This window comes from Dermacentor albipictus, chromosome 9, assembly GCF_038994185.2.
Source record: "Dermacentor albipictus isolate Rhodes 1998 colony chromosome 9, USDA_Dalb.pri_finalv2, whole genome shotgun sequence".
Taxonomy (NCBI): domain Eukaryota; kingdom Metazoa; phylum Arthropoda; class Arachnida; order Ixodida; family Ixodidae; genus Dermacentor; species Dermacentor albipictus.
In genome coordinates, this window is record NC_091829.1 from 91,517,224 (window position 1) to 91,539,709 (window position 22,486).

Genomic DNA, 22,486 nt, shown 5'->3' on the forward strand with positions numbered 1-22,486 from the left:
CTGCCTTTTTTGTAGTAACCTCCTAAAATCGCGAGCATATTTACCTGCTCTTTGGCGTCGTGATGCTCTCTATTAATATGCGCAACGGCCACTTCATGTTCGCGGTCTCTGCTATTTACCTTGGAAGTACTCATCGCCACTTGGTTGCCGAAAGCAAGCATGCGCGTTTTAAGAAACAACCGTCAAAGTTCATGCCAACAGGCCGACTTTCCGCCATAGACGCAGTATGTACCGCTCACCAGCTGGATACCATCCATATCAGTGGCCGTGACGTTGACACACATTGTCCTTGGGTAATTGGAGTGGTCCATCAGTCGATTAACAAAGGATCGTGAAGTAGACTGCACCTACTTTGTAAGGACACCAAGAACAACTAGTCATACGGTCACCATTACTGTTTATTCTCACTTCTTCGACTCATTTCGTTTCCCAAACACTGGCACATAACCATGATGGGGGAGGGGCCAAAAAGCAGGTGGTTTTTCATATAGTTAGAATTAAAGCAAAACTAGATTTGAAGAACAGTGTAGTGTGGGACTAAAGAACTGTAATGCAGAAGTGCAATAAAAAATTGGCAAGAAATTTGATAAATCTCAAGGTCGTCCCCTCGCGTCATCTTTCTGTTCAATCTTACGTAAAATATTAGGAAATTGCAGATAAAGTTATGCATTATAGTCAATTCTGTGTATAAAAACTCAAACGATGCTCGCGAACACATTAAAATCTCGTACAGGCAAGGTTATTATTTGTGGCTACCCCGGTACAAACTAGTATTAGCGGTGACTATTTCGGTCATATTCATAATACTTTCGCCACGTATGATGTTCCGATATTGAATTATTAGACCTCTATCTCTATTGAAGAAGGCCCATCAACCCAGTGCCGTCATGCTATGTGATCTCAGGGGTTTATTCAGGAATATACAATTTGTTTTCATGGTTCTGTATGATCACACTGCAATATAAGGATTCAAGGCAAATGTGGCGTTTAGGAGTTTTTGTCAGCAGTATGAACAAGCTAAAATTCGAAATATGACTTTTAGCCTGACGGATAAAACAGAAGCAGTAGCAGTAAAAGTCAAGTCTCTCGGTGAGACAAGGTTTGAATAACAACAGAGTATTAGCGGGTCCGTAAACGCATTGCCCTTTGAGAAACACCAGGTTACCGGACACGTTTACTTCAAGAGAAGCGTTGGTGACACGCCATCTTAGGTAAGATAATATAACTAGCAAAAACACAAAATGCCCATTGAAGTTACTTTTCATTTGCTACCTAGCCGCTGGTGTAAATAAATGGTAGCGACATCGTCGTTACCATGCAGACCGCTTTGTCCTATTGTATTTCTTTTAAACAAGAATGACGATACATAAAAAAGCGATCCTCACGCGTTGCCATTGAAACAGGCATCCTGACATCGTCGCTAGCAGCGTTGCTATACTGCCATTGACGGCTGCTGTAACCAGGTGTTCCACGAACGGTAATGCGCGTACGGCCGAGCTAAAACAGTCTATAAGGACACTAAAAGAGGAAGGTCTAAAACTTGGTGTGCACGCCCCGGTATTTCGGCTTGACGAGCCCGATGAAAGTTTGGGTCGTGCAGACCACGCACGGTGCGCCGGTGAGCACCCGGCCGAAAAACACCGGCGCTATCAGCAGCGGACCGAGTCGGTAGACCTGTTCCACAACCGTCGGAGCGCGTCGCACCCACGTCAGTCGCTCAGTATTGCCCTTGGTGTCCGTGAAGTGCACGTGGAAGACCTTCAGCCGTTCCATGAAGGAGCCCACAGATTGCATGTAGGCTCTTGGGTAGATATTGTCGTAGCACGCAGTCGACAGCACGCTGAGGAGGCGTAGATTCCGGAGCCCTTTCAGGTTCTGTTCGGAAAGGGAAGGAAATGATGCTTAATCAGCAGACTGAACTCCGGCTAACAACTACGTGACGCGAAGCACTCGCGGTTTGGTAGACTTGTTCCGAATCGTAGGTTACCAGCAGCGAACGCGTAATGCTTGGGCGACGTGTTACGAATTGATGCGGCAGGGCACAGCGCACGGCGTTGTTAGTTGTCATACAGTGACCTAGGTTGGCGTCATAGGGGTCCATTGCAAGGGAGTATAATACACGTTGCAGAATTCTGTTTTCTAAAGTGAGCCTTGCATACAGTACAGTGATGTTGCGCTGTTGAATATAGCAATCGTCTCGAACGCAATTGACAAAGCTAACTTGCGAACAAATTCAGGCGTTGCAAAAATTTTATAAAGTAAGCGCATTCACAAAGCTAAAAATATTCGAAAGATTAGCAAGCATACGAATATAGTGTCGGTGCGAACTTACGTACTTGCGCCTAATTTAAGCTTGAGTCGAAAATATGGTGGAGTTTTACCTGACAAAACCACTTTCTTTACATGAGCCACGCCATAGTGGGCGACTCCGTAAATTTGGACCGCCTGGGGTTCGTTAACTTGCACCTCAATCACACGGCTGTTTTCGCATTCCGGCCCCATCGAAATGCGGTAGCCGTGGCCGGGATTCGATCCGGCGATGTCGTGCTTAGCAGCCCAACATCATTGCCACTTAGCAACCACGGCGGGTTAAGCTGTAGTCGATTCGCAAAACAAACGGTAGTTGCACCTGCGAACGTAAGAAGGAAGTCTACGTGAAGGGGCATATGTCTTACGAACTTACGAATGTAAACCTTTTTATGGCACGACGGCGCGAGCACCCTGCCCGCAGATTAGTCGCGAAACGGTTTGCAATGGTCGCGCGCATGGACACATGGTCCGATCTGAGAGGAAAGTCCCTCCGAAAAAAAGAAAAGAAAAAGAGCGCGGTCACGCACAGCTGCAAAGAATCTTGCCGTGTACGGCCTTGCAATTCCACTGGTATCTCTGCGTCCTTACATCGCCGAAAGCGTGCGTAGCGTTAGCCTGCAGCTCCACGTCAAAACAGAAAGCAGCCAGGGATTCGCACGGACTTCACCGTGAACCACGTGGGTGCCGACTTTCATTGATAGTTGGCCGACACTTCAAAAAGATATCCCATTGCTGACGACGTCTTCTTGTGACGTCAGCTTTCACTGGTGTAGGCAGCGCGTGCCTGGCTTCGCACACGTACTCATTTAACGCGTGGTAACACTGGGTCTATACGAGGCCGATAAGACGCTGATGACTGGCGGACTAGTCAGCACAGTGTGTCGCTGAAACCGTTTTATATTACAGGAAGCAACGGACTAGCGCGAGTAGTCGTAGTGCGTCTGATTTTCTTGTCTAAGGCACAGAGAAAATAAGCTTGCCGACCATCGTTCGACCGAGTCCCCGCGATCTGCCGCGGAACCGACACCGTGATAGCCGACAAGTGGGCTTCGCTTGTCGGCGGACACGCAAGTTCATACAAACTCCAGTAACTTTGGTCTTGGTGTTTGTACAACGGCAGCAAGGTATTGAAAGAATGATTGCCTACGGAAGTCGCACACTATCGCGTGCAGATACCAACTACACCACTACGGAAAAAGAGTGTCTTGCCATCGTATGGGCGCTGGCCAAATTTCGACCCAACCTCTACGGCCGCCCTTTCAAAGTTGTAACTGATCATCACTCGGTATGTTGGCTTGCAAATCTGCAGGACCCTTCTGGACGACTAGCACGGTGGAGTCTACGTTTGCAGGAGTGCGACGTGACCATCGTGTACAAGTCGGGCCGCATACACGAAGACGCTGACGCATTCTCGCGCGTTCCTATGGACACTACCGACCACGACATCGAGGACGACGGCGCTTTCCTTGGGGCCGTAAGCGTTACTGACTTGTCCGCACGGCAGCGCGCAGACAACTCACTACGACCTATATTCGAATACCTGGAAGGACGGACCCCATCAATACGCCGGCATATCGCTCGAGGATTGTCGTCGTTTTGTATACGACATGGCATCTTGTACAAGAAGAACTCCGCTGCCACCAACAAAACATACCTTTTGGTCGTTCCAGCAGACCTCCGTGCCGAAGTTTTATTCGCCTGTCATGATGAGCCTCCGTCTGGCCATTTGGGTTTTACGCGAACGCTTGATAGAGTGCGCAAATCATACTACTGGCCGAAACTCGCCGAGTGTGTTAAGCGGTATGTCTAAGCCTGCCGTGAATTCCAGCGCCGAAAGTCGCCAGCTGTGAAGCCTGCGGGATTGCTGAATCCGATTGACCCACCTGGCAAACCTTTCGACCAGGTCGGCATGGATCTTCTGGGCCCGTTTCCACTGTCATCTTCTGGCAACAGGTGGATAATCGTCGCCACAGACTATTTAACGCGGTATGCGGAGACAAAGGCGTTGCCTCGAGGCACAGCTACCGAGGTTGACCAGTTTTTCATACAGAGCATCGTCCTACGGCATGGCACCCCATCGCACGTCATCACAGACCGATAAAAAGCTTTTACAGCGCAGCTCATTGAAGACGTTTTTAAACTCAGCTGCACAACCCATGGATGGACAACTGCCTGTCATGCGCAGACAAACGGCTTGACCGAACGACTGAACGAAACGATGACCGACATGCTGTTTATGCACGTAGACGTACAGCACAAGACGTGGGACGAGATACTACCATGCGTAACGTTTGCCTATAATACTGCTACGCAAGAAACAAAACGCTTCACGCCATTCTACCTTGTTTACGGCCGTGAAGTGCAGACTATGTTAGAAGCAATGCTGCCATGCGACAGCATCGATCACCTCGATCTCGCCCAAGATGCCGAACTCTTCGTGCAACGCGCGGAAGAAGCCCGTCAGCTTGCCCGAGTGCATATAAAGAAACAACAGAGCATCGATGCGCAACGTTACAATCTCCGCCATCGACAAGTCGAGTTTCAACCTGGTGATCAAGTTTTAGTCTGGACTCGCATGCGCCGAAAAGCTTTTGAGTCGCTACTACGGGCCTTTCAAAGTGTTCCAGCGAATTAGTGACGTGAATTACGAAGTCCTTCCTGACGGAAGCCAGCCTCCCCGACGTCGACAACCGCAATCTGAGATTGTGCACATTGTACGGTTGAAACCGTACCAAAGCCCTTAAAATTCGACATTTTCAGCTGCTTAGGTTAGGTTTTGTTGTTGCTCGTCCCTCAGTGCCTTGTGACTATATCGCACACCAGTGATTGTGACTATAGCCTATGTGTTCATCCTAGGCCATCTCGGCGCTCTCACGTCAAGCCTATGTATGTTTTCATTCTTTTATTATTATTTTTTTTTGAAGAGGGGGTAGTGCCACATGGTGTGGCACAGCAAGGGGACCGAAGAGAACGAGGTTTGTCTCGGCATCGCGCATCAACGGTTGCGTTTCATGAAATACGAACGCCTGGTTCTCCATTCAGCGTGTATGCTTCAGCAGGATACACGCGACAATATAATTATTCGCGCTCAAAATGAGTTGAAACGTGCCTTCGCATTTGAAATGCACGAGCTTCGGCCCTGTCAAGCCGAGCAGATGAAGTTTAGGCAAACGCTGGTCCTGTTCAGCGAAGGTGAAGCCTGGTGCCGTTGAGTTCGCGCGCCCTCTGGCGTTGGGTCTGAACTTTTTTTAAGCAGTTAGGACAAAGGAAACTGCTGTTATAGTTGGGGTGACAGTATGCGGCTAATATGCGTAGATGTGTTTGTTTTGCTACCATTGGACATTTCATGAAATCCATGCGCCGCTTCCACAATAATTTAAGATAACAGCGATTTGTGGCTGTATGTGTCCATGGTATCAAATGCACCTCTTTGGTAAATCCGACGCGGAAGGCTGCGCTCTAAGACGGCTTGAATATGCGAAATGTCTAAAGAATGTCTAAAAAGAATGCAACAAGCGAGGTGCAAAAGCAGAAATCAGCGACGAAAACTCCAAGGCAGCCGCGTCAGCAGACAGAACTCGGCGTGCCTTTCCCTTACAAAAATGACTTTAGACTGTCTATAGAAAGTCTATAGACTTCTTATAGACGACCTTTCCTTTCTATAGATTTGGCCTTCTGTTGATACAAAGTCTGTAGACTGTCTATAGACGAAAGTCGATAAAGTTTCTATTTCTTTTTGTCTATACGCAGTCTATAGACGGTCTATAGAAAAAAGTCGATAAGGTGTTTGCTCTTTTTTGCCTACTTCCCCTCTATGGACTACCTATAGACGAAAGTCGATACAGCTTCTATCTATTTTTGTCCATACTTTGTCTATAGACTTTCTATAGACGAAAGTCGATAAGGTTTCTATTTCTTTTGTCTACTCGCAGTCTATAGACAGTTTATAGAAAAAAGTCGATAAGGAGTTTGTTTCTTTATAGTATCCTTCCCCTCTATGGACTACCTATAGACAAAAGTGGATTACGGTCTCTATCTATTTTTGTCCATACTTTGTCTATAAAATTAAATTAAACAACGGGGTTTTACGTGCCAAAACCACTTTCTGATTATGAGGCACGCCGTAGTGGAGGAATGCGGAAATTTCGACCACCTGGGGTTCTTTAACGTGCACCTAAATCTAAGTACACCGGTGTTTTCGCATTTCGCCCCCATCGAAATGCGGCCGCCGTGGCCGGGATTCGATCCCGCGACCTCGTGCTCAGCAGCCTAACACCATAGCCACTGAGCAACCACGGCGGCTATACTTTGTCTATAGACTTTCTATAGACGAAAGTCGATAAAGTTTCTATTTCTTTTTGTCTACTCGCAGTCTATAGACAGTCTATAGAAAAAAGTCGATAAGGTGTTTTTTTTTATCCTTCCCCTCTATGGACTACCTATAGACGAAAGTGGATACGGTCTCTATCTATTTTAGTCCATACTTTGTCTACAGACTTTCTAAAGACGAAAGTCGATAAGGTTTCTATTTGTTTTCGTCTACTCGTAGATTATGGACGGTCTATAGAAAAAAGTCGATAAGGTGTTTGTTTCTTTTTTGTCTGCTTCCCCTCTATATGGACTACCTATAGACGAAAGCCGATACAGTCTATTTATTTTTGTCCATACTCTGTCTATGGACTCTCTATATTAGACAGTTAATAATAATAGTCGGCTAAGGTTTCTATTTCTTTTTCTCTCCTGGTGTATTGAATGTCTATATAAGAAAGTCGATAATATGTAATGCAGAGTTCCCATACTCCCCGCCCTCAGCGAAGGCGATGATATGGCACTGGTTCATGCGCGACCGGCACCGCGTGCAACCCCGGCGCGGCGGGCAAACCGTGCAGACTGCTAGTCGTCATTCGGTGCAGCTGCACCGAACGAGGATCGCGGCGGAACAGGCAACGTCCGAGTCACAAAGGTCTTCCAGGCACCCGAAGGCCCTAATCCTGGCTGCTTCCCGGACGTAAACTTCGCGAGACCAGCTGGTGAAGGTCAGATGGTGATGATGTGGCAAAGGTGGTGAATAAGTCGCGAAAGCCGGCAGACCAGGTGGTGAATTCACCACCTGGTCTGCCTCTGAGTTGTCGTGGTATTGCATGTCTATAGATTAACAGTAGACAAACATCGTTAATCTGGGCCCAACCCGTGTACGCTGTAACCAAGCGCAGGTACCGGTGGATAATACGTAGCTGCGTTTGATATAAGCCACTGAAGTTGTATACTGCTGAGATTGCTGTAGAGCCTATTTGTAGACATTAGTATACACATAGTGTATACCTCCGCATTTGTTGACCACATGATATGATCTACGTAGTCGGTCTCGGCAATCTCAAGACAGTCTTCACAGTTGTCGCATCACTTTTGCGGCAGTAGAATAAAGAAAGCAAAACGCCGATCCAATTGTTATAATAGTTGTTATGAACGCCAGCTTCAGCTACAAGTGGATTCCAAACAGGCATCGAGCTAACAGCAAGGACACTCGTAATGTTTGTAGCTGGCAACGCGGACTTTGTGAATGTGCGATGAACCGATGTCGCGCATGTGGTGTTCGCGTTGTGTGTCGTCCGATTCTCGGATACTTTTCACATTTTCTTCATACCTCGGCTGCGTCACTAACATAGGGCGGTTTTTTGTTGACTGATATCCTGCACTATAAACCCATCAAAGTTTCTCATTCACTTAAAATAGGTGCCAAATTATCAGAGCCCACCCAGTATTTCGCCGGCGGTATGCCTGGGCAGCCACGCATATGAGTACCTCAATGCTGTACTGATTGCTTTGACCTATCACCGGAACAGAAAATTAGCACTAACATACGTGCGGGCATCACATTTGGTGGTACGCTGGAAGATATGCTACAAGTACGCTGTATTGATAATCGACGCTGGCAATAATGCGTCTGAAACCTTTGAAGGGCCCTGTAATGGCTTTTACAAACAGCGCATTCAAGTTAGCGTTCCAGTCTCATACGATAGCCCACAGCGTTTGTCATACAACCTGCCAGCGCATTTCCTTCGTCCACGAAAAAAGATGAATAATGGTGATAAAGATGAATAAGCCACCCGTTCCGGCGCGCATGGCGCGCAGAGAGAGAGCGAAAAAAAAAATGAAGGAGGAAAAGGCGCTCACACCAGGGGGGGGGACACTCCCCGGTTCCGGTGGCACAGGAAATTGGCGCCATCTCTGTAACGGGCGACGCGAAAATCCGTTTCCCTTGCATGGCCTCGTAGATCGTCGCGCGCACGCGCGCCGATCCAGGTGGACAAGCCCTTTCCCCCGCTCAACTCCTCTCCCTACGCCCTCTCTCGTAACACCCTCTCAACTCCCACACCTTCGACTGTCTACGCGCCCGCGCCGCCGTGCCATCCCCGCTGGCCCGGCTGCTGCTTAGTCCGCTACGTAACGCTTTATTTTTGTTATCTACTGTCATCGAGATGCGTGCGCTGCTGTGCGTTGACCGACGTGGCTAGTTTCGTCAGTTCTGTGGTCCTCGGTAGCTGTGTGCTTGTGCTCCGCGATGTTTCACCCGTTTCACGACTCGTACCGCTCGTGCATCGTGCAGTGGTGCACAAATACCTCAAAAACAAGTTCTGCAAGGTTGTTCCGGGTGCCTAAAGACAACAGGTGAGCGCTCAGACCCAAGGACATCAGAAGGCGCATGTACACGAACACAGCCCTGTCCATTTGTGTACTCCATGAAGCTCCGGACGTCGTTGCGCCTTGATTGTGCTACACTTGCCTCTTCCCGGTAGAGAAAGCTGACAAATAGATGTTCCTCCTCATTGTCACCTGGTCTGTGACTTGTGTTTTTCTGTGCCAAGTCTCATTCTGCAACTTCAGTAACTTGCCCAGCTTTCCATACCGCCCTCAGTGCTTTTTCTGTGTATCGCGTTCTACAAACCAACAGCTGAAAAATTACTGTTAGTGTTTGTGTTTGTGTACTATCTCAGTAACGCCCGATGGGAAAACCGCGCGAACAACCTTCATGTGTAGGCATGATACGCTTTTTTTTCCCCTGGAAAGCATGAGCATTGCAAGTGTCCTACATGCAGATTTTTGCAGTTCGTGTTTATTATACAAGGGAGAGGCCAGTAGGTACGACTTAGTGCATTAAGTGAAGTGATTTTATTGCTAAGCATTGCATTCGGGTAGAAAGAAAAGTGTGTTGGCTTGTTTTACCTGGTCTTTGATTGAGGAATAAGCCTTTCTGCGAATGTTTTCTATGTGCTGCTGCAAAAGCCGACTATCTTTTGTTCGCCTTGCCACCGTTACTCAAGTTGTGGCCAAGTGCAAAATGTGATAATGTGTGTTTCAGTTTTTAGTACAATGTTATTTTTTTCTGCCATGTTTTTTTCAATTTGTTCAGCAGTAATGAACATGTCAAGCATTTCATATACTTTCGTGCAGATTTATAAGTAAGCTTTTTTTCGGCATGGCTCTCAATCAAACCATGTTAGCATTTTATTCTATCTTTCAGGTATTTTGCGTGTCATTGTTTTTGCCATTACTAGTGAGTCTTCCCTTTTTATAGTTGTCATGACTATGTCATACACGTCGTCCAATTTGGTGCAATATCTTAGTGCACATATCAGGAGCTCGTCTACATTTAGGTCTTGAGGACGTTATATAAAAATCTTGTTTTTATATGTGTGTACATGAAATGGCCTTCGCGTTTTCTAGCGCTTTCTTTTGTTATTTCACCATCTGTGAACTTTTGTCTTTAGTACTCTTGTATATGTCATGCACCTCTCACTTTTGCTCGTTTTTTGAGCGTGTATCACACTACGTTGTAAGAAAAATCGCTTTTCGGAAACGAAGTCAATAAAGCGAGACTAAACATCTGTTGTGCTGGAAGTGGAATTTTTTTTATGTTCCGGCACATGCTGGTATAATATATGTATGGGCAAGACTGCGCGCCTGCCAACGCATAGCCCACGGCGCACCACGCGCCAGCTCGCAAGCAATGCCAATGCGTGGCGTAGCGCGCGCATTGCTTGCGAGCTGGCGCGTGGCACGCGGTAACAAGCGCGCAATAAAAAAGAAGAAAAAACGCGCCGCTTACGGGTAAAAACAAAAAAAAAGTGAGCGGCCCACGCGGCATGGGGGAAAGGGAGTGGAGCGGGTCGGCATAATAAACACAAAAAGGAAAAAAAAACGTTTGGGAGAGGAGGTGCCGCGCCGCTGCTGTTGCCATGACAACGTAAACAATAATGTGCGCCGCCATTTTGCTTAATGCGTCGCCCATTGGTTAGGGCCGTAACTGAAGGGGACCTTGGCGCTAGCGTCGAAAGAGCGTCTGCTCGAAAACGGCCAATGGGATGTATACGAAGTGTCCGCCCCCTGCTCACACTCCTCCGAGCGCGCGCGCTCTCGCGCGCGGAGCTCCTGCGCATGCGCGGAGATCTTGCGCATGCACGGCGGTGCGCCATCTCAACGAGTGCGCCAGGCACAAGGTAAATGTACCTGGTAGCGAAGCTTCCATAGGAGCCCATACGTTCAAAACATGGCGGTCCACCGGCGGTCCATGGGGCTTAGCGCCATCTGTATGTGGTGGGAACACTTCCGGCGGAAGAAAAAATAATGTGATGCCATGTCCGTTAAAAGCAGAAGTGACATCATTTTTTTTTCGAAGGCGCGAAATTTGTTTTGTTGTTCTTCCTTTGGAGCTATATATTAAAATGCCCTGCCATTCGATTGGATGGGCGTTTCGAGCTTTCAGCGTGGAAAGCGATGCAGGAAAAGGCCAGCCGTACGGTTGTCGAAATCGCATCCCTGCTCAGAACATACTTTCTTTGGAGGCGGACGAAAGCTTTAGGTGTAGAGTGCTGATCCTATTGTTGGATGCCAAGCCCGTCGGCCAGCGCGGTCGCACGAAAACAACTACACAATTATCTGGCGGTCGTAACTCACTACATTTGACTGAACAGATTAAGAAGCAATGAAGCTACCCACGTCACCAAATTCAGACAAACTTTGACAAGCAAGAAAGCACAAACTGTGAGGGGGGCGTATTTCAACAAGTGATACGAGGGCGCCTTTCTGCCCATTTCAAGACGTGCGTTGCATTGCGAGTGATAGTGGCGTCAACGCCCCCTGTAGCGATGGGCGCTTCAAAGAAATGCATTTATTAATAATAATAAAATTAAACTTGTATTTTCTTAACTCGTCAAGAATGTATAAAATTGTCTAGGAATTTTATTTTCGTTGAATGAATCTAACTGTGTCTCGTTTGAATTAAAAAACGCGTTTTTCTTTCCCAATGTTTGTTCCCTCCAAACATAGTCGCGCTTCAATCGCTATTCCCATAACCCCCCATGCTGATGTCGGTGACAATCTGTACTGAACCGCTTTTCGCCCGAAGCTTCGAGACCTATTTGGATCGACCTTGCCAGGCACGTATACGGTTGTACCGGTGTGCGGTGTCCGCCTGAACGTTGGTGTGTGTGTATGCGTGTCATCTTTGTGGCATCACACGTCAACTACACTGAACGGTAAGCTTTAGCAAAGATGTTTTGCGTCAATAGCTCATGATTATGTGAGCGCATTTCGTAGCGCGAAGCGGCTGCATGTAGCGCAGGCGACTCGGGTATAGTGTCGGTTTGTCGTTGACATGGTTTCATAACGCGCTCTTGTTCTCGCTTCTACTATACGGAATGTTTTACGGCGAGCGATCGCTCGGGCTTGTTGATTTTCGCATAATAGTTTAGGTGCGTAAAGAAGGAAGCTACACCATCTTTTAACTTGATATTGAGCTACCACTAAGCGGATTGTGTATGTTGGGCAGCCAGTGTGGTAGATCTCATTTCGTGGCGCTTGATCCGGCCGCGATGAATGCTGCGCCGCATGTGTAGTGAAATTCTCGTGACACGCTTTACGTATATATCTCGAAATTGTGTTAGCATCAAGAATGTTCTGACAGACACGTATAGTTAAATAACTGCTAACGTACTCGGATGAAAGGCCGTGTTTGCGGGGCATGCATCAGCAGTGTGTGCACTGCCGCTTTCGCATTGTTTTTAAGGTAGCAGTATTTTTAAGGTTTCTGGCAACCAATCTAAATAATTTTGGGAAGTTACCGCAAGCAAAACACGAGACTTGAAGAAATGTCAAGCGAAAATCTCTAGATTCACCCAATCTATTTATATGCAACCAGAAACGCTTTTGGAGCATGAAACCTGCTAAAGCTCAGTCACTCGCAGCTTCGCAACTTAGCCGAAAAAATTGGAGCACAATAAATTAGTCGCTCCGGGAAGCACCTTTACACGTTTCAGACTGAAGGCATTGCGTTTGACGGTAGTTGGAAGATTTGTTTTTTGTCTCTTTTTTAAACAGTTTAGCAGCAGAAGTTATCTTTCGAGCTATATGAAAAGCGTTAAGCGCCTTTCGATGCTTCGGGGTTATGCAGTTTACGTGCTCTTAATCTCTAGGCAGCTGCTGGCGCAGATTCGCATTGTGCCAGTCGTGCACGGTATGAAGCCCTTGTCGTGCGCAATAAGTGTTCCGGTTTTCATTACTGTTGCATGTAGTGCCGTCGTCTTGGACAGACTGCATACTATATGCGCTGTACAAAAGAAAAAAGAGCCAGATTATCAATTTGGTGGTCTTTTCTTAGTAGATAACGCACGGATTATTCAAATAATTCAGTGGACATTGCATTTGTTCTACCCTTATTAACACACCTAAGAGATCGTAACATGTTTTAGTTGATAAGTGACCTGATCAGTACGCCCCCATTCATGCGCATTCTACTGAAAGTGTGGCAAATGTATTCATCTCGAAGTATGAGAAAAGAGACAATGCAGACTGTTCTAAGCGGAAATAAATTGCAAATGTTAACGTGATTGTTCAAAATTGCAGTCAGTATGCTGAGCATGTTCGATCGGCACGGGCACATTGCATTAACACCTGAAATATGTGCACAGTCCCGCAGGGTATCTTTGTTTCAACAATTATTATTATAGGAATCGTTTGGGATTCTCACATTTCTTTCATTTTTATGAGTACACTGTGTGTCACATGAACCTGTCTTGAAACGAAACGTACCGTTGCTAACACCGGCTACCATTATGATTGTCTAACTGCTTATCATACTATAATATAACAAAACATCATAATGGTACTGATTAATATTGCCATGTAGTCTTTAGTCATAGGTAAACAAAGTTAACTAGAGGCATAAGTGGTGAGAGCAAATTATATAGAAAACTACTATTGAACCGTAAAAATAACTCATTGTATAGTTTTCCCTCACATTGTTGCATTTGTTTTACGCGTGTCTCTGTCTTCCGTGCTGTACTCGTGTGGCCATCAATTACGAACTTGCCGAAGCCCTTGTCAGCTTTATTAAACAAGGGATTCAAGTCAGTTGCATCTAATACTACATGTTAAGTGACTGACGTGTTATTCGTTTTATCTAAATATTATGGACTGGCACTACTTGGCAAGCATTAAACCATAGTATTTTTTATTGCACTTAAGCTGCAGGCGTCATAGATTGCCAGAAAATTTTCATGAAAACAGCCAGGAAAGGCTTGGAAAAAGATCGGGAAACTTTAAATTGGCCACATAGGTATGCTGTCTTGTTACATGTCAAAGTTTCCAGAAAGTCTCTGTGTTAAATATATTTTTAAAACGTTTCACTTCATAAAAATTGAAGGAAATTGGTTCTATTTATTGAAAAAAAAAAGAAAGTCATGCAGATTGACAAGGCATTTCTTACTCAATACGTTTTTTTTTGCGTTAACTAAACGTCCTGAACCTCGATAGCCTAGAAAAAATTTTCATCTTTCAAAGCACCTTAAATAATTTACTGTGATAGAATTCATTCAAACTATACTATCAGTTCTGTTTCCTAGGAGGTGCATATCTGTCGTGCCATGACACGAAGTGCTCGTGTGGTATTTCGGGTGCTCATGTGGTATACCTAACTTGGAAACCTGTTAGCATGCCCAAGAGGCCTCATTACCTGCAAGAAATTAAGGTACCATATCAATACAATCAACCCATCCGCCATCTGTTGAAGTTATGGCCAATGACCCATTCATTTAAAAGTATGAGAAATACATTTCAATGTGTACTAAGCAAAATAAATTACAATCTTAGGCATGATACTGGGAATATTCCAGTCACGTCTCCTGAAAACATCCCTCTGCACGGGCATACTTAACTACCAGCCAAAAAAACTGTACAGACAGCCCAACTGGGTAACGTTTCCGCAACAAATATAGGGACCATTTGGGATAAGTACAATAATGCATCATATATGAACATGTCATAAAAGGGAACATACTGTTGCTGACACGAGCAGCAGTTGTGACTGTTTAATTGTTCACCATACCATGCAATAGAACATTGCATAAAGGTACTGATTTGTATTGACAAGCAGCCATTAGTCATAGTTAAACCACATTAAGTATTGACTTAGATGGTTTGAGTAAATATATTCAGCTGCTTAATGAACACACAAAGAATACACATCTGTTATTTTTGCCTCATATTGCTGCATGTACTTATTTGCAGCATACACCTGCAGCACCTTTGGGACTAATGACACAAAGGTCAAGGCCAGCCTGGCGACCATGCTTGCCAAGGAGTAGTGTAAATATTTAATCTGTTTCCATAATAGCATAAGACAAGAATTTAAGGAATTCATGTATTATATCGAGCAATAAAAACGGTTAATGTATTGCCGGTGCATTTGTTTTATTTTTTGCACTGCATGATTCAGCACTATATAAATTCTTTGTTTATGCAACATATATGAAGTACAGCTGGTTCAGGAGCTTTATTAATCTACTAACGGTAATGCATAAGTGCAGATGAAAAGGAACAGGTGCACATGCATAATATCTGCATTCCATGCATTTCCATGCATTTCATATCTATAAAATGAAATGAAATACATTCAAAACGTTTTGCTACCGCATGTAATGAAAAATGTAAACTAACTTGTAGATAGCCGCTATGGAGTTATGGCCTTATACACTCTTTGTAAACTTGTCTATAAAATGTCTGTGTCTATAGAGTGTCTATAAATTAATGAAAATGCATGTTTGTTGGCAAGTGTATGCAGAATGTCATAGAAAAAAGTGTATTGGATTATAAAGTTCTGTTTTTGTAGACTGAAGTCTATAGAATGTCTATAGTATATATACATTTGTCTGTAGACATTCCATAGACTTCAGTCTACAAAAGTAGAACTGTAAGCCTATACACTTGCCCATAAACATTATGCAGACAACTGTCTACAAACATGAATTTTAATTAATCCATAGACACTCTAGACTCAGACTTTTTATAGACTAGTCCATAAAAAGTGTATGGCCATATGTCTATAGACGGTCTATAGACAGTCTATAGACTTAGACTTCTTATAGACTAGTCTATAAAAAGTATATGGCCATAAGTCTACAGACAGTCTATAGACAGTGTATAGACAGTCTATAGACTCAGACTTTTTATAGACTAGTCTATAAAAACTGTGCGGCCATAAGTCTATAGACTGTCTATAGACTAGTCTAAAGAAATGTCTATAGACAGTCTATAAACTCAGACTTTTTATAGACCAGTCTATAAAAAGTGTGCGGCCATAAATCTATAGACTGTCTATAGACAAGTCTAAAGAAATGTCTATAGGCAGTCTATAGACTTCATAGACAAATGTCTATGGACTGTCTATGGAATTTCTATAAAAATTTTTGTAAGGGTTGTCGGCCGCGCTCTTAGCATAACACACTCAGGCCTGCTCACCCACGAGAAGGTGCCACATGCTGCCCTGGAGAAGCCATTATTAATTATTCGCAATCCTTGAAACGCACAACCGACACACACTCAACATGGGGTGCAGGTAAGTAAATCAACTGCTAAAACATTTCCGAAATGTTCCCAACGGCAGAGGGTAGAGGGCCGAGGGCGCGATTCATGATTCCAAAGAATTTATGCACTATTATTCGCCTCACATTGCCGTGTGCGGGTAGCCTCTGCCTTACGGGGGTATGAGCCTTTGCTATTGAGAATATGAGCCATTGATGATGATAGTTTTCGGTCGACGTTACGCCAGAAAGAAACCCCGGAACCCTAGCCATAGACGGCTTCGCTGTAAAAGGCGGATTATGCCGATCTGCACCGGATGAGCTGCCACTGTTAAGCGATGGAACGTGCTCCTACCGCCTGTTGACCAGAAGCTATTACGGATAACGGAGGATGGTTGGTGTTCTAGTCCTTGTGGCGTGCGTGTAGCGCATGATTTTATCGGGAGTGCGTTGCTGTGGAAGGCGATAACATTCCTGTTGTGCTGCGAACTTCTGCTTATTGTCCGATGGGCTGCTTCCAATGCACTCAATACCCTGACTTCATTTTCGTCAAGACACCTGATAGATAAACGCTTTACGGCCACTTTATGGCCGTAAAGTGTCTTGATGAAAATGAGGTCAAGCTATTTTGTGCATTCATAACAGCAGCGCATTGGGCAATAAGCTCTGGTAGCAGCAAACAAACATGAAATGTCGATTTATGACAACCGTCGAATTTGTCATTAATGTATTGGAGCACTTCTATATTTTCCTAGTTTAAGCTTGCTCTCGCTGATACAGATGCGGATGAATAGCATTCAAGGCGCTCTTGAGGCTATGCTTTTTCGTGTAAGGTCAAAGCCCCACAAAACACCTAAGCGCCTATAATCATAAACACTTGTTGCTGTTTTACAATTCGTTGTACTTTTGTGTGCTGTTACGCTCAGCGTTTGATTATCGATGGATGGATGCAAAAATTTATTCACATTCCTGAGATACGCGATTATCGCGCAGCGGGCCCCTCACATGTTGGGACAAGCAGGCTCGGCCTGGCCGCCAACACGTGGGCTCCCTGGACGGTCCAGATTTGGTCCCCGTAGTCGGGGATTCGCAGTGAGGTATGCCATCTTGACTGGTATCTTGATTATATTGCTGGTTGTTTCAAATAAACTATCCCAGCGTCGTAGGGTCTATGCCCACGGTTTTGCTCAAACCGTAGCTTACAGCTTCAGGGAACGCATGCATACGACGTACGGCTTTCTTGCCTAGGATATGAAACTGCACGTCAGTACAATGAAATACGGAAAAAAAGAAACTGCGAATAACATCACGTACTGGCATTAAGAATAAAACAACATGAACGACTCAAACGACTGCGATACTCTGAAATAAATGTCACCACATAAATGGAACGCATAATCGTCATGAGTCTTCTGGTAAGCATTAGTGCCAAATGAAAGCGTGCAAACAGTCTTCGATATGAATAAAAGCTGCGTGGACAGATATCGGGTTGGTTTAAGCCACTCGATTCTGATTAACTACAAAGATTCACGTGTCCATGAAGCATCGTGGAATAGGCCATCAGGGTTGCCTCATAAAACGGTTTGTAGTTACATATATAGCATTTGGAATGACGCCACCGTTTTGTTGATCAATACTGCTACGAGCCATGCGGTGTATAAAGAAATAATACAACGAATAGTGCAGCACCTCAAGTCAAGGCACTTAGGCATGGCTGCCAGAGACGGATTTCTAAACGCTATTTCGTGAGCTTTTTCGGGGCAGATGCTCACTTACTCTAGTTAAGGATGCAAAAATATGTCCATTTAGTGATACCTCGGTTGCGTCTAGTCAATAGGCTACGGGCCCTGTGGTGCAGGAATGCCAACACACTCACAGGCACCAGTTGTTTTTGCGACATTGCAATTAAAAAATTATCTGGTCCTACTTGCGCGAAAAACCAAATGCATAATCGACTCATTGACAAAAACAATAATTAGCTATTTCCCTAATTACCTTACAGCTCACATTGCAAATAAGAAATTGTAGCCGGTGAGAATACAAGAAATATGTACTCGAATATAACTGTGGAAGACACCATTTTCGGGGTAAGCGCCATCAAACTTGCGGTAAAAACGCAATGTCATTTCAATTACTTTTTTTATCAAAACGCTGTTTTATGCATAGAAACACGAAATTAACCGCCAGCGTGTTTCTTCACAAGGTTCGCTAATTAGCATCTCGAAACTGGTGTCATCTTGAAAATTCCTTAGTTACACTATCTCAATTGCAATATGGGTCATAAGACAGGTAAAAAAAGATAATTACCATATTATTGGTGATTAGTCGATAACATGTGTATACTTTTCCTGCAAATAATGTGCGCATGTTTGAGCAATATAGCTCAAGGATTGGAATCGAATTACCTGCGATAGGTGATTTGCCAAAATTGGTAAAAGGCTTCGCAGAAGCACCCGGTATACAGGATGCCTCACATAACTTGAGCCAAGAATTTAAAAATGAAATGGACGTCGGAAGCGAATTGAACCGAAAGCGTACTCTCCTCAGCAGACGATAGAAACTCGGACATTTTTTTGCTTTTCCCATAACTCCCTAATTAGTTTTTTTTACCCAACTTTTTAATGATTGGCTGAGGACCACAAGTATGATACGCAGATTTGTAGAGCACCTTCAGAAACCACCGATCGAGTTGAGTTGAGTTGAGTTGGGGTTAATGGCACATAAGCAGCTTAGGCTATCATGCGCCAAACACTAGGTATGTATTCTTTTAATAAGTTGGGACACCTCAGTGAGTCCTTGTCTGGGCAAGAGCCCGGAAAGTCCCAACAAGTTAACTAAGGACCTCGGCCTTCTTCTCAGGGATGAGAAGGTGGATGAGGTGCTCTGTAATACGTAGTTAATATGTAGTTAAGTTAGCTTTTTAAGTTTTAAGAGAACTCCAGCTTCTTTTAAAAAGCTAAAAACACATGATACTTCAACAAGCCCATCTTCTCCTAAAATCAAGGCTGGGTGAAAAGGGATATGTTCTTTGTAGAATATGGTAAAAGACTTCTTCCTCAGTGGTTCAAGTTTTCTGCATGAAAATAGGATGTGGTTAACTGTTAGTTCATCTCCACATAGTTCACAGTGGGGTTTGTCTTGCTTTGTTAGAATGAAGTTGTGTGTTAGGTGTGCGTGTCCTATGCGAAGACGGCACAGAACCACTTCTTTGAAACGTTCCTGGTGTGTACAAGATTTCCATTCGCCTAACACAGGTTTTAGCAGGTGTAATTTGTTGTTTGCTTCATTATTCCAAGCGGACTGCCATTTTTTCCTTAGTTTATAATGTACTAACTTCATGCAGTCGTTAGGAGGTATCTTTACTTTTGTGATTTCTTTGTGCCGGGCTTGTGCCGCGCATGCATCTGCTCTCTCATTGCCACTAATTCCGACGTGGCTCGGAACCCAGCACAATTTAATGTTCAGTCCTTGTGTGGTGCCTTTTAATAAATTATGTATAATGTCTCCTATTAATGGTGTGACTGCATTTCTGGCATGAAGAGCTGTGAGTGCACTTAAGGAGTCTGTGTATATGATACTATTTGCGAGGTTCTCCTTTATTATTTTGTCTATGGCTATAGAAATGGCATAACATTCAGCAGTGAAAATGGATGTGCACTGCGGAAGTCTTATTGTTTCTTCCCAGTTCCCCTGTACAACTGCGCTACCAACATGTTCATTTGTTTTCGAACCATCAGTATAAAAGTTTGTGAAGCTGCTGTATTTTTCTTCTAGTGCAAGGAATTCCTGAATTATGTGTTGTGGCGGCGTTTGTGCTTTACGAAACTGTGTTAAAGTGAGATCGCAAACTGTGGGAAAGGTGAACCATGGGGGTAGTGGATTTTGTCTGTGGGTAATGCCAGGTAATGTGTCCGCTATGCCAAGATTCCGACACATCTCTTCAAATCGCATGAGCAGTGGTCTTGTAGTTTGTGGTTTGTTGTTAAAAAGTACTCGGGAAAGGCATTTTGTTACAAGTGGGTAGCAAATGTGTTTTGGTAGAGATTGTATCTTAAGAATATATGCACAGGTTAGAGCGGCTCTTCTAGTTTCTAGTGGGGGTTCGTTTGTTTCTACGTAAAGACTGGTTATAGGAGACGTACGGTATGCACCACATGAAATACGCAAGCCTGAGTTATGTACTGGGTCTAATTTTTTAAGGTATGTCGGTCTTGCTGAGCCATACACTATGGAGCCATAATCTAAGGAGGAACGCACTAAGTAACGATAAATGTGTAGAAGACATGTTCTGTCAGAACCCCAGTGTTTATGAGACAGTACTTTGAGTATATTTAGTGACTGGGAAGCTTTCTTTTTCAGGGTGGTTATGTGTGGTAGGAATGTGAGCTTTTTGTCAAAAATTATGCCTAAAAATTTGTGTTCATTCTTTACTGGAAGTACGGTTTCATTTAGGTGCAGGGTGGGGTCAACCTGTAGGCCTCTTTCGAGTGAAAAGAGGACAGCAACTGTTTTTTGGGGTGAAAATTTAAACCCGTTTTTTTCTGCCCAAATAGCGAGTTTGTTCAGTGTGAGTTGTATCTGTCTCTCGCATGTTGGTAAGCTGGAGGATGTGCATGCTATTTGAAGGTCATCAACATATGCAGAATACATAATGGACCTAGGAATTATTTTTGCTATGGAGTTCATTTTTACTATGAAAAGTGTCGTACTTAAAATGCAGCCCTGCGGCACTCCATTCTCCTGGACGAATTTCTTCGACAGAGTTGCACCAAGGCGTACATGAAATGAACGGTCGGAGATGAAATCTTTCAAGCAGTTCAGCATCCTACCGCGAATACCAAGTTCTGCTAGGTCGCGAAGAATACCGAACCTCCAGGCGGTATCGTAAGCCTTATCGATATCAAAAAAGACTGCTAAACAGTGTTGCTTGTGTACGAATGCTTCTCGCACTGTATTTTCTAGGCGGACGAGATGATCAGTCGTTGAACACATTTTTTAAAATCCGCACTGGTGGATGTCAAGGAGTTCACGTGACTGAAGAGTGAACGTCAGCCTAACGTTCAGGATACTTTCGAATGATTTTGCCAGGCAACTTGTGAGGGCTATAGGCCTATAACTACTAGGTGTGGTTGGTGGTTTTGCAGGTTTCAGGAACGGTACAATCACGGCTTTTTTCCAAGCCTCCGGAATTTTACCCGATACCCATATTTTATTGAAGAATTGCAGAAGTGCGTTTACAGCAGCGTCTGAGAGGTGAGCGAGCATTTCATAATGTATTTCATCAGGACCGGGTGCCGTCTGTTTGCCTGCCGACAGTACCTTTTGGATTTCGTGAAATGTGATTAATGCATTATAGGGCTCATTTGTAGAGCCAGTTGTAGGAAGTTTTTGTTTTGCGGTTGTATGTTTGAGCTTCAGGAATGATGGAGTGTAGTGTGAGGAACTTGAAACATGAGAAAAATGTTCCCCTAGTACGTCTGCCTGTTCCCCTATACTTGTTTGTGTGCCGGGAGCTGTTAATAACGGAATTGTGAAAGGGGAGAAGTTGCCGTTTAATTTATGGACTTGTTCCCACATTTTTTTGGATGTGGTTGAGCTTTTAATAGATGATATGTAGTTCTTCCAGGAAGTTTTCTCAGCGTCTCGACGGATGCGGCGTGCGTTTGCTTTCGCTTTTTTAAAATTTACAAGATTATCATAGGTTGGGTATCTACGGAATATGCCCCACGCTTTGTTTTGTTTCTTTTTTGCTTGCTTACATTCTTGCGTGTACCAGATTTTATGATTACGTCGAACCACTCCTGAGGACTGAGGAATAGCTAGCCGCGCGGCATTAATAATACAGGTTGTGAATAATTCGTTTTGATCGTCGACATTTAAATTCTTTGAAAAAACTTTTTCCAGGCTGGCCAGTTCTTGAAACAGTGCCCAGTTTGCTAAGTGTAGCTTCCAACGACGTGGTTTGCTTGGGATGATTTGTGGTGGGGATGATAAGTTAATTTTTACAGGAAGGTGATCACTTCCATAGGGGTTGTCAACGACATCCCATTTAAAATCTGTAAAAAGTGATGCAGAGCACAGTGACAGATCTAGGCAACTCATAGCTCCTGTGCTTGGGCAACAGTAAGTTGCCGCACCAGAGTTTAATAGGCATATGTCGTTGGTTAGAATAAAATCTTCAAGTGTTTGGCCCCTGGTGTCAGTAGTTTTACTACCCCATAACGTGCTATGTGAATTAAAATCACCACCTATTAAAAATGGTTCAGGTAGCTGCTCTAAAATTATCTCTAGGTCTCTTACGGTAAAATGTGAATGTGGCG

The 22,486-nt window shown here is 44.3% G+C and overlaps 1 protein-coding gene across 1 annotated transcript in view; it reads right to left on the reverse strand.

Annotated features, from left to right (window-relative positions):
- Positions 1–709: 709 nt before the first annotated feature.
- LOC135914623 (uncharacterized) overlaps positions 710–22,486 on the reverse strand; it is a 36,750-nt gene continuing 14,973 nt past the window's right edge. The window contains exon 2 of the mRNA XM_065447549.2: positions 710–1,875. Within this exon, the coding sequence (XP_065303621.1) occupies positions 1,534–1,875 (342 nt within the window). The 3' untranslated portion in view covers positions 710–1,533. The remainder of the gene's footprint in view (positions 1,876–22,486) is intronic.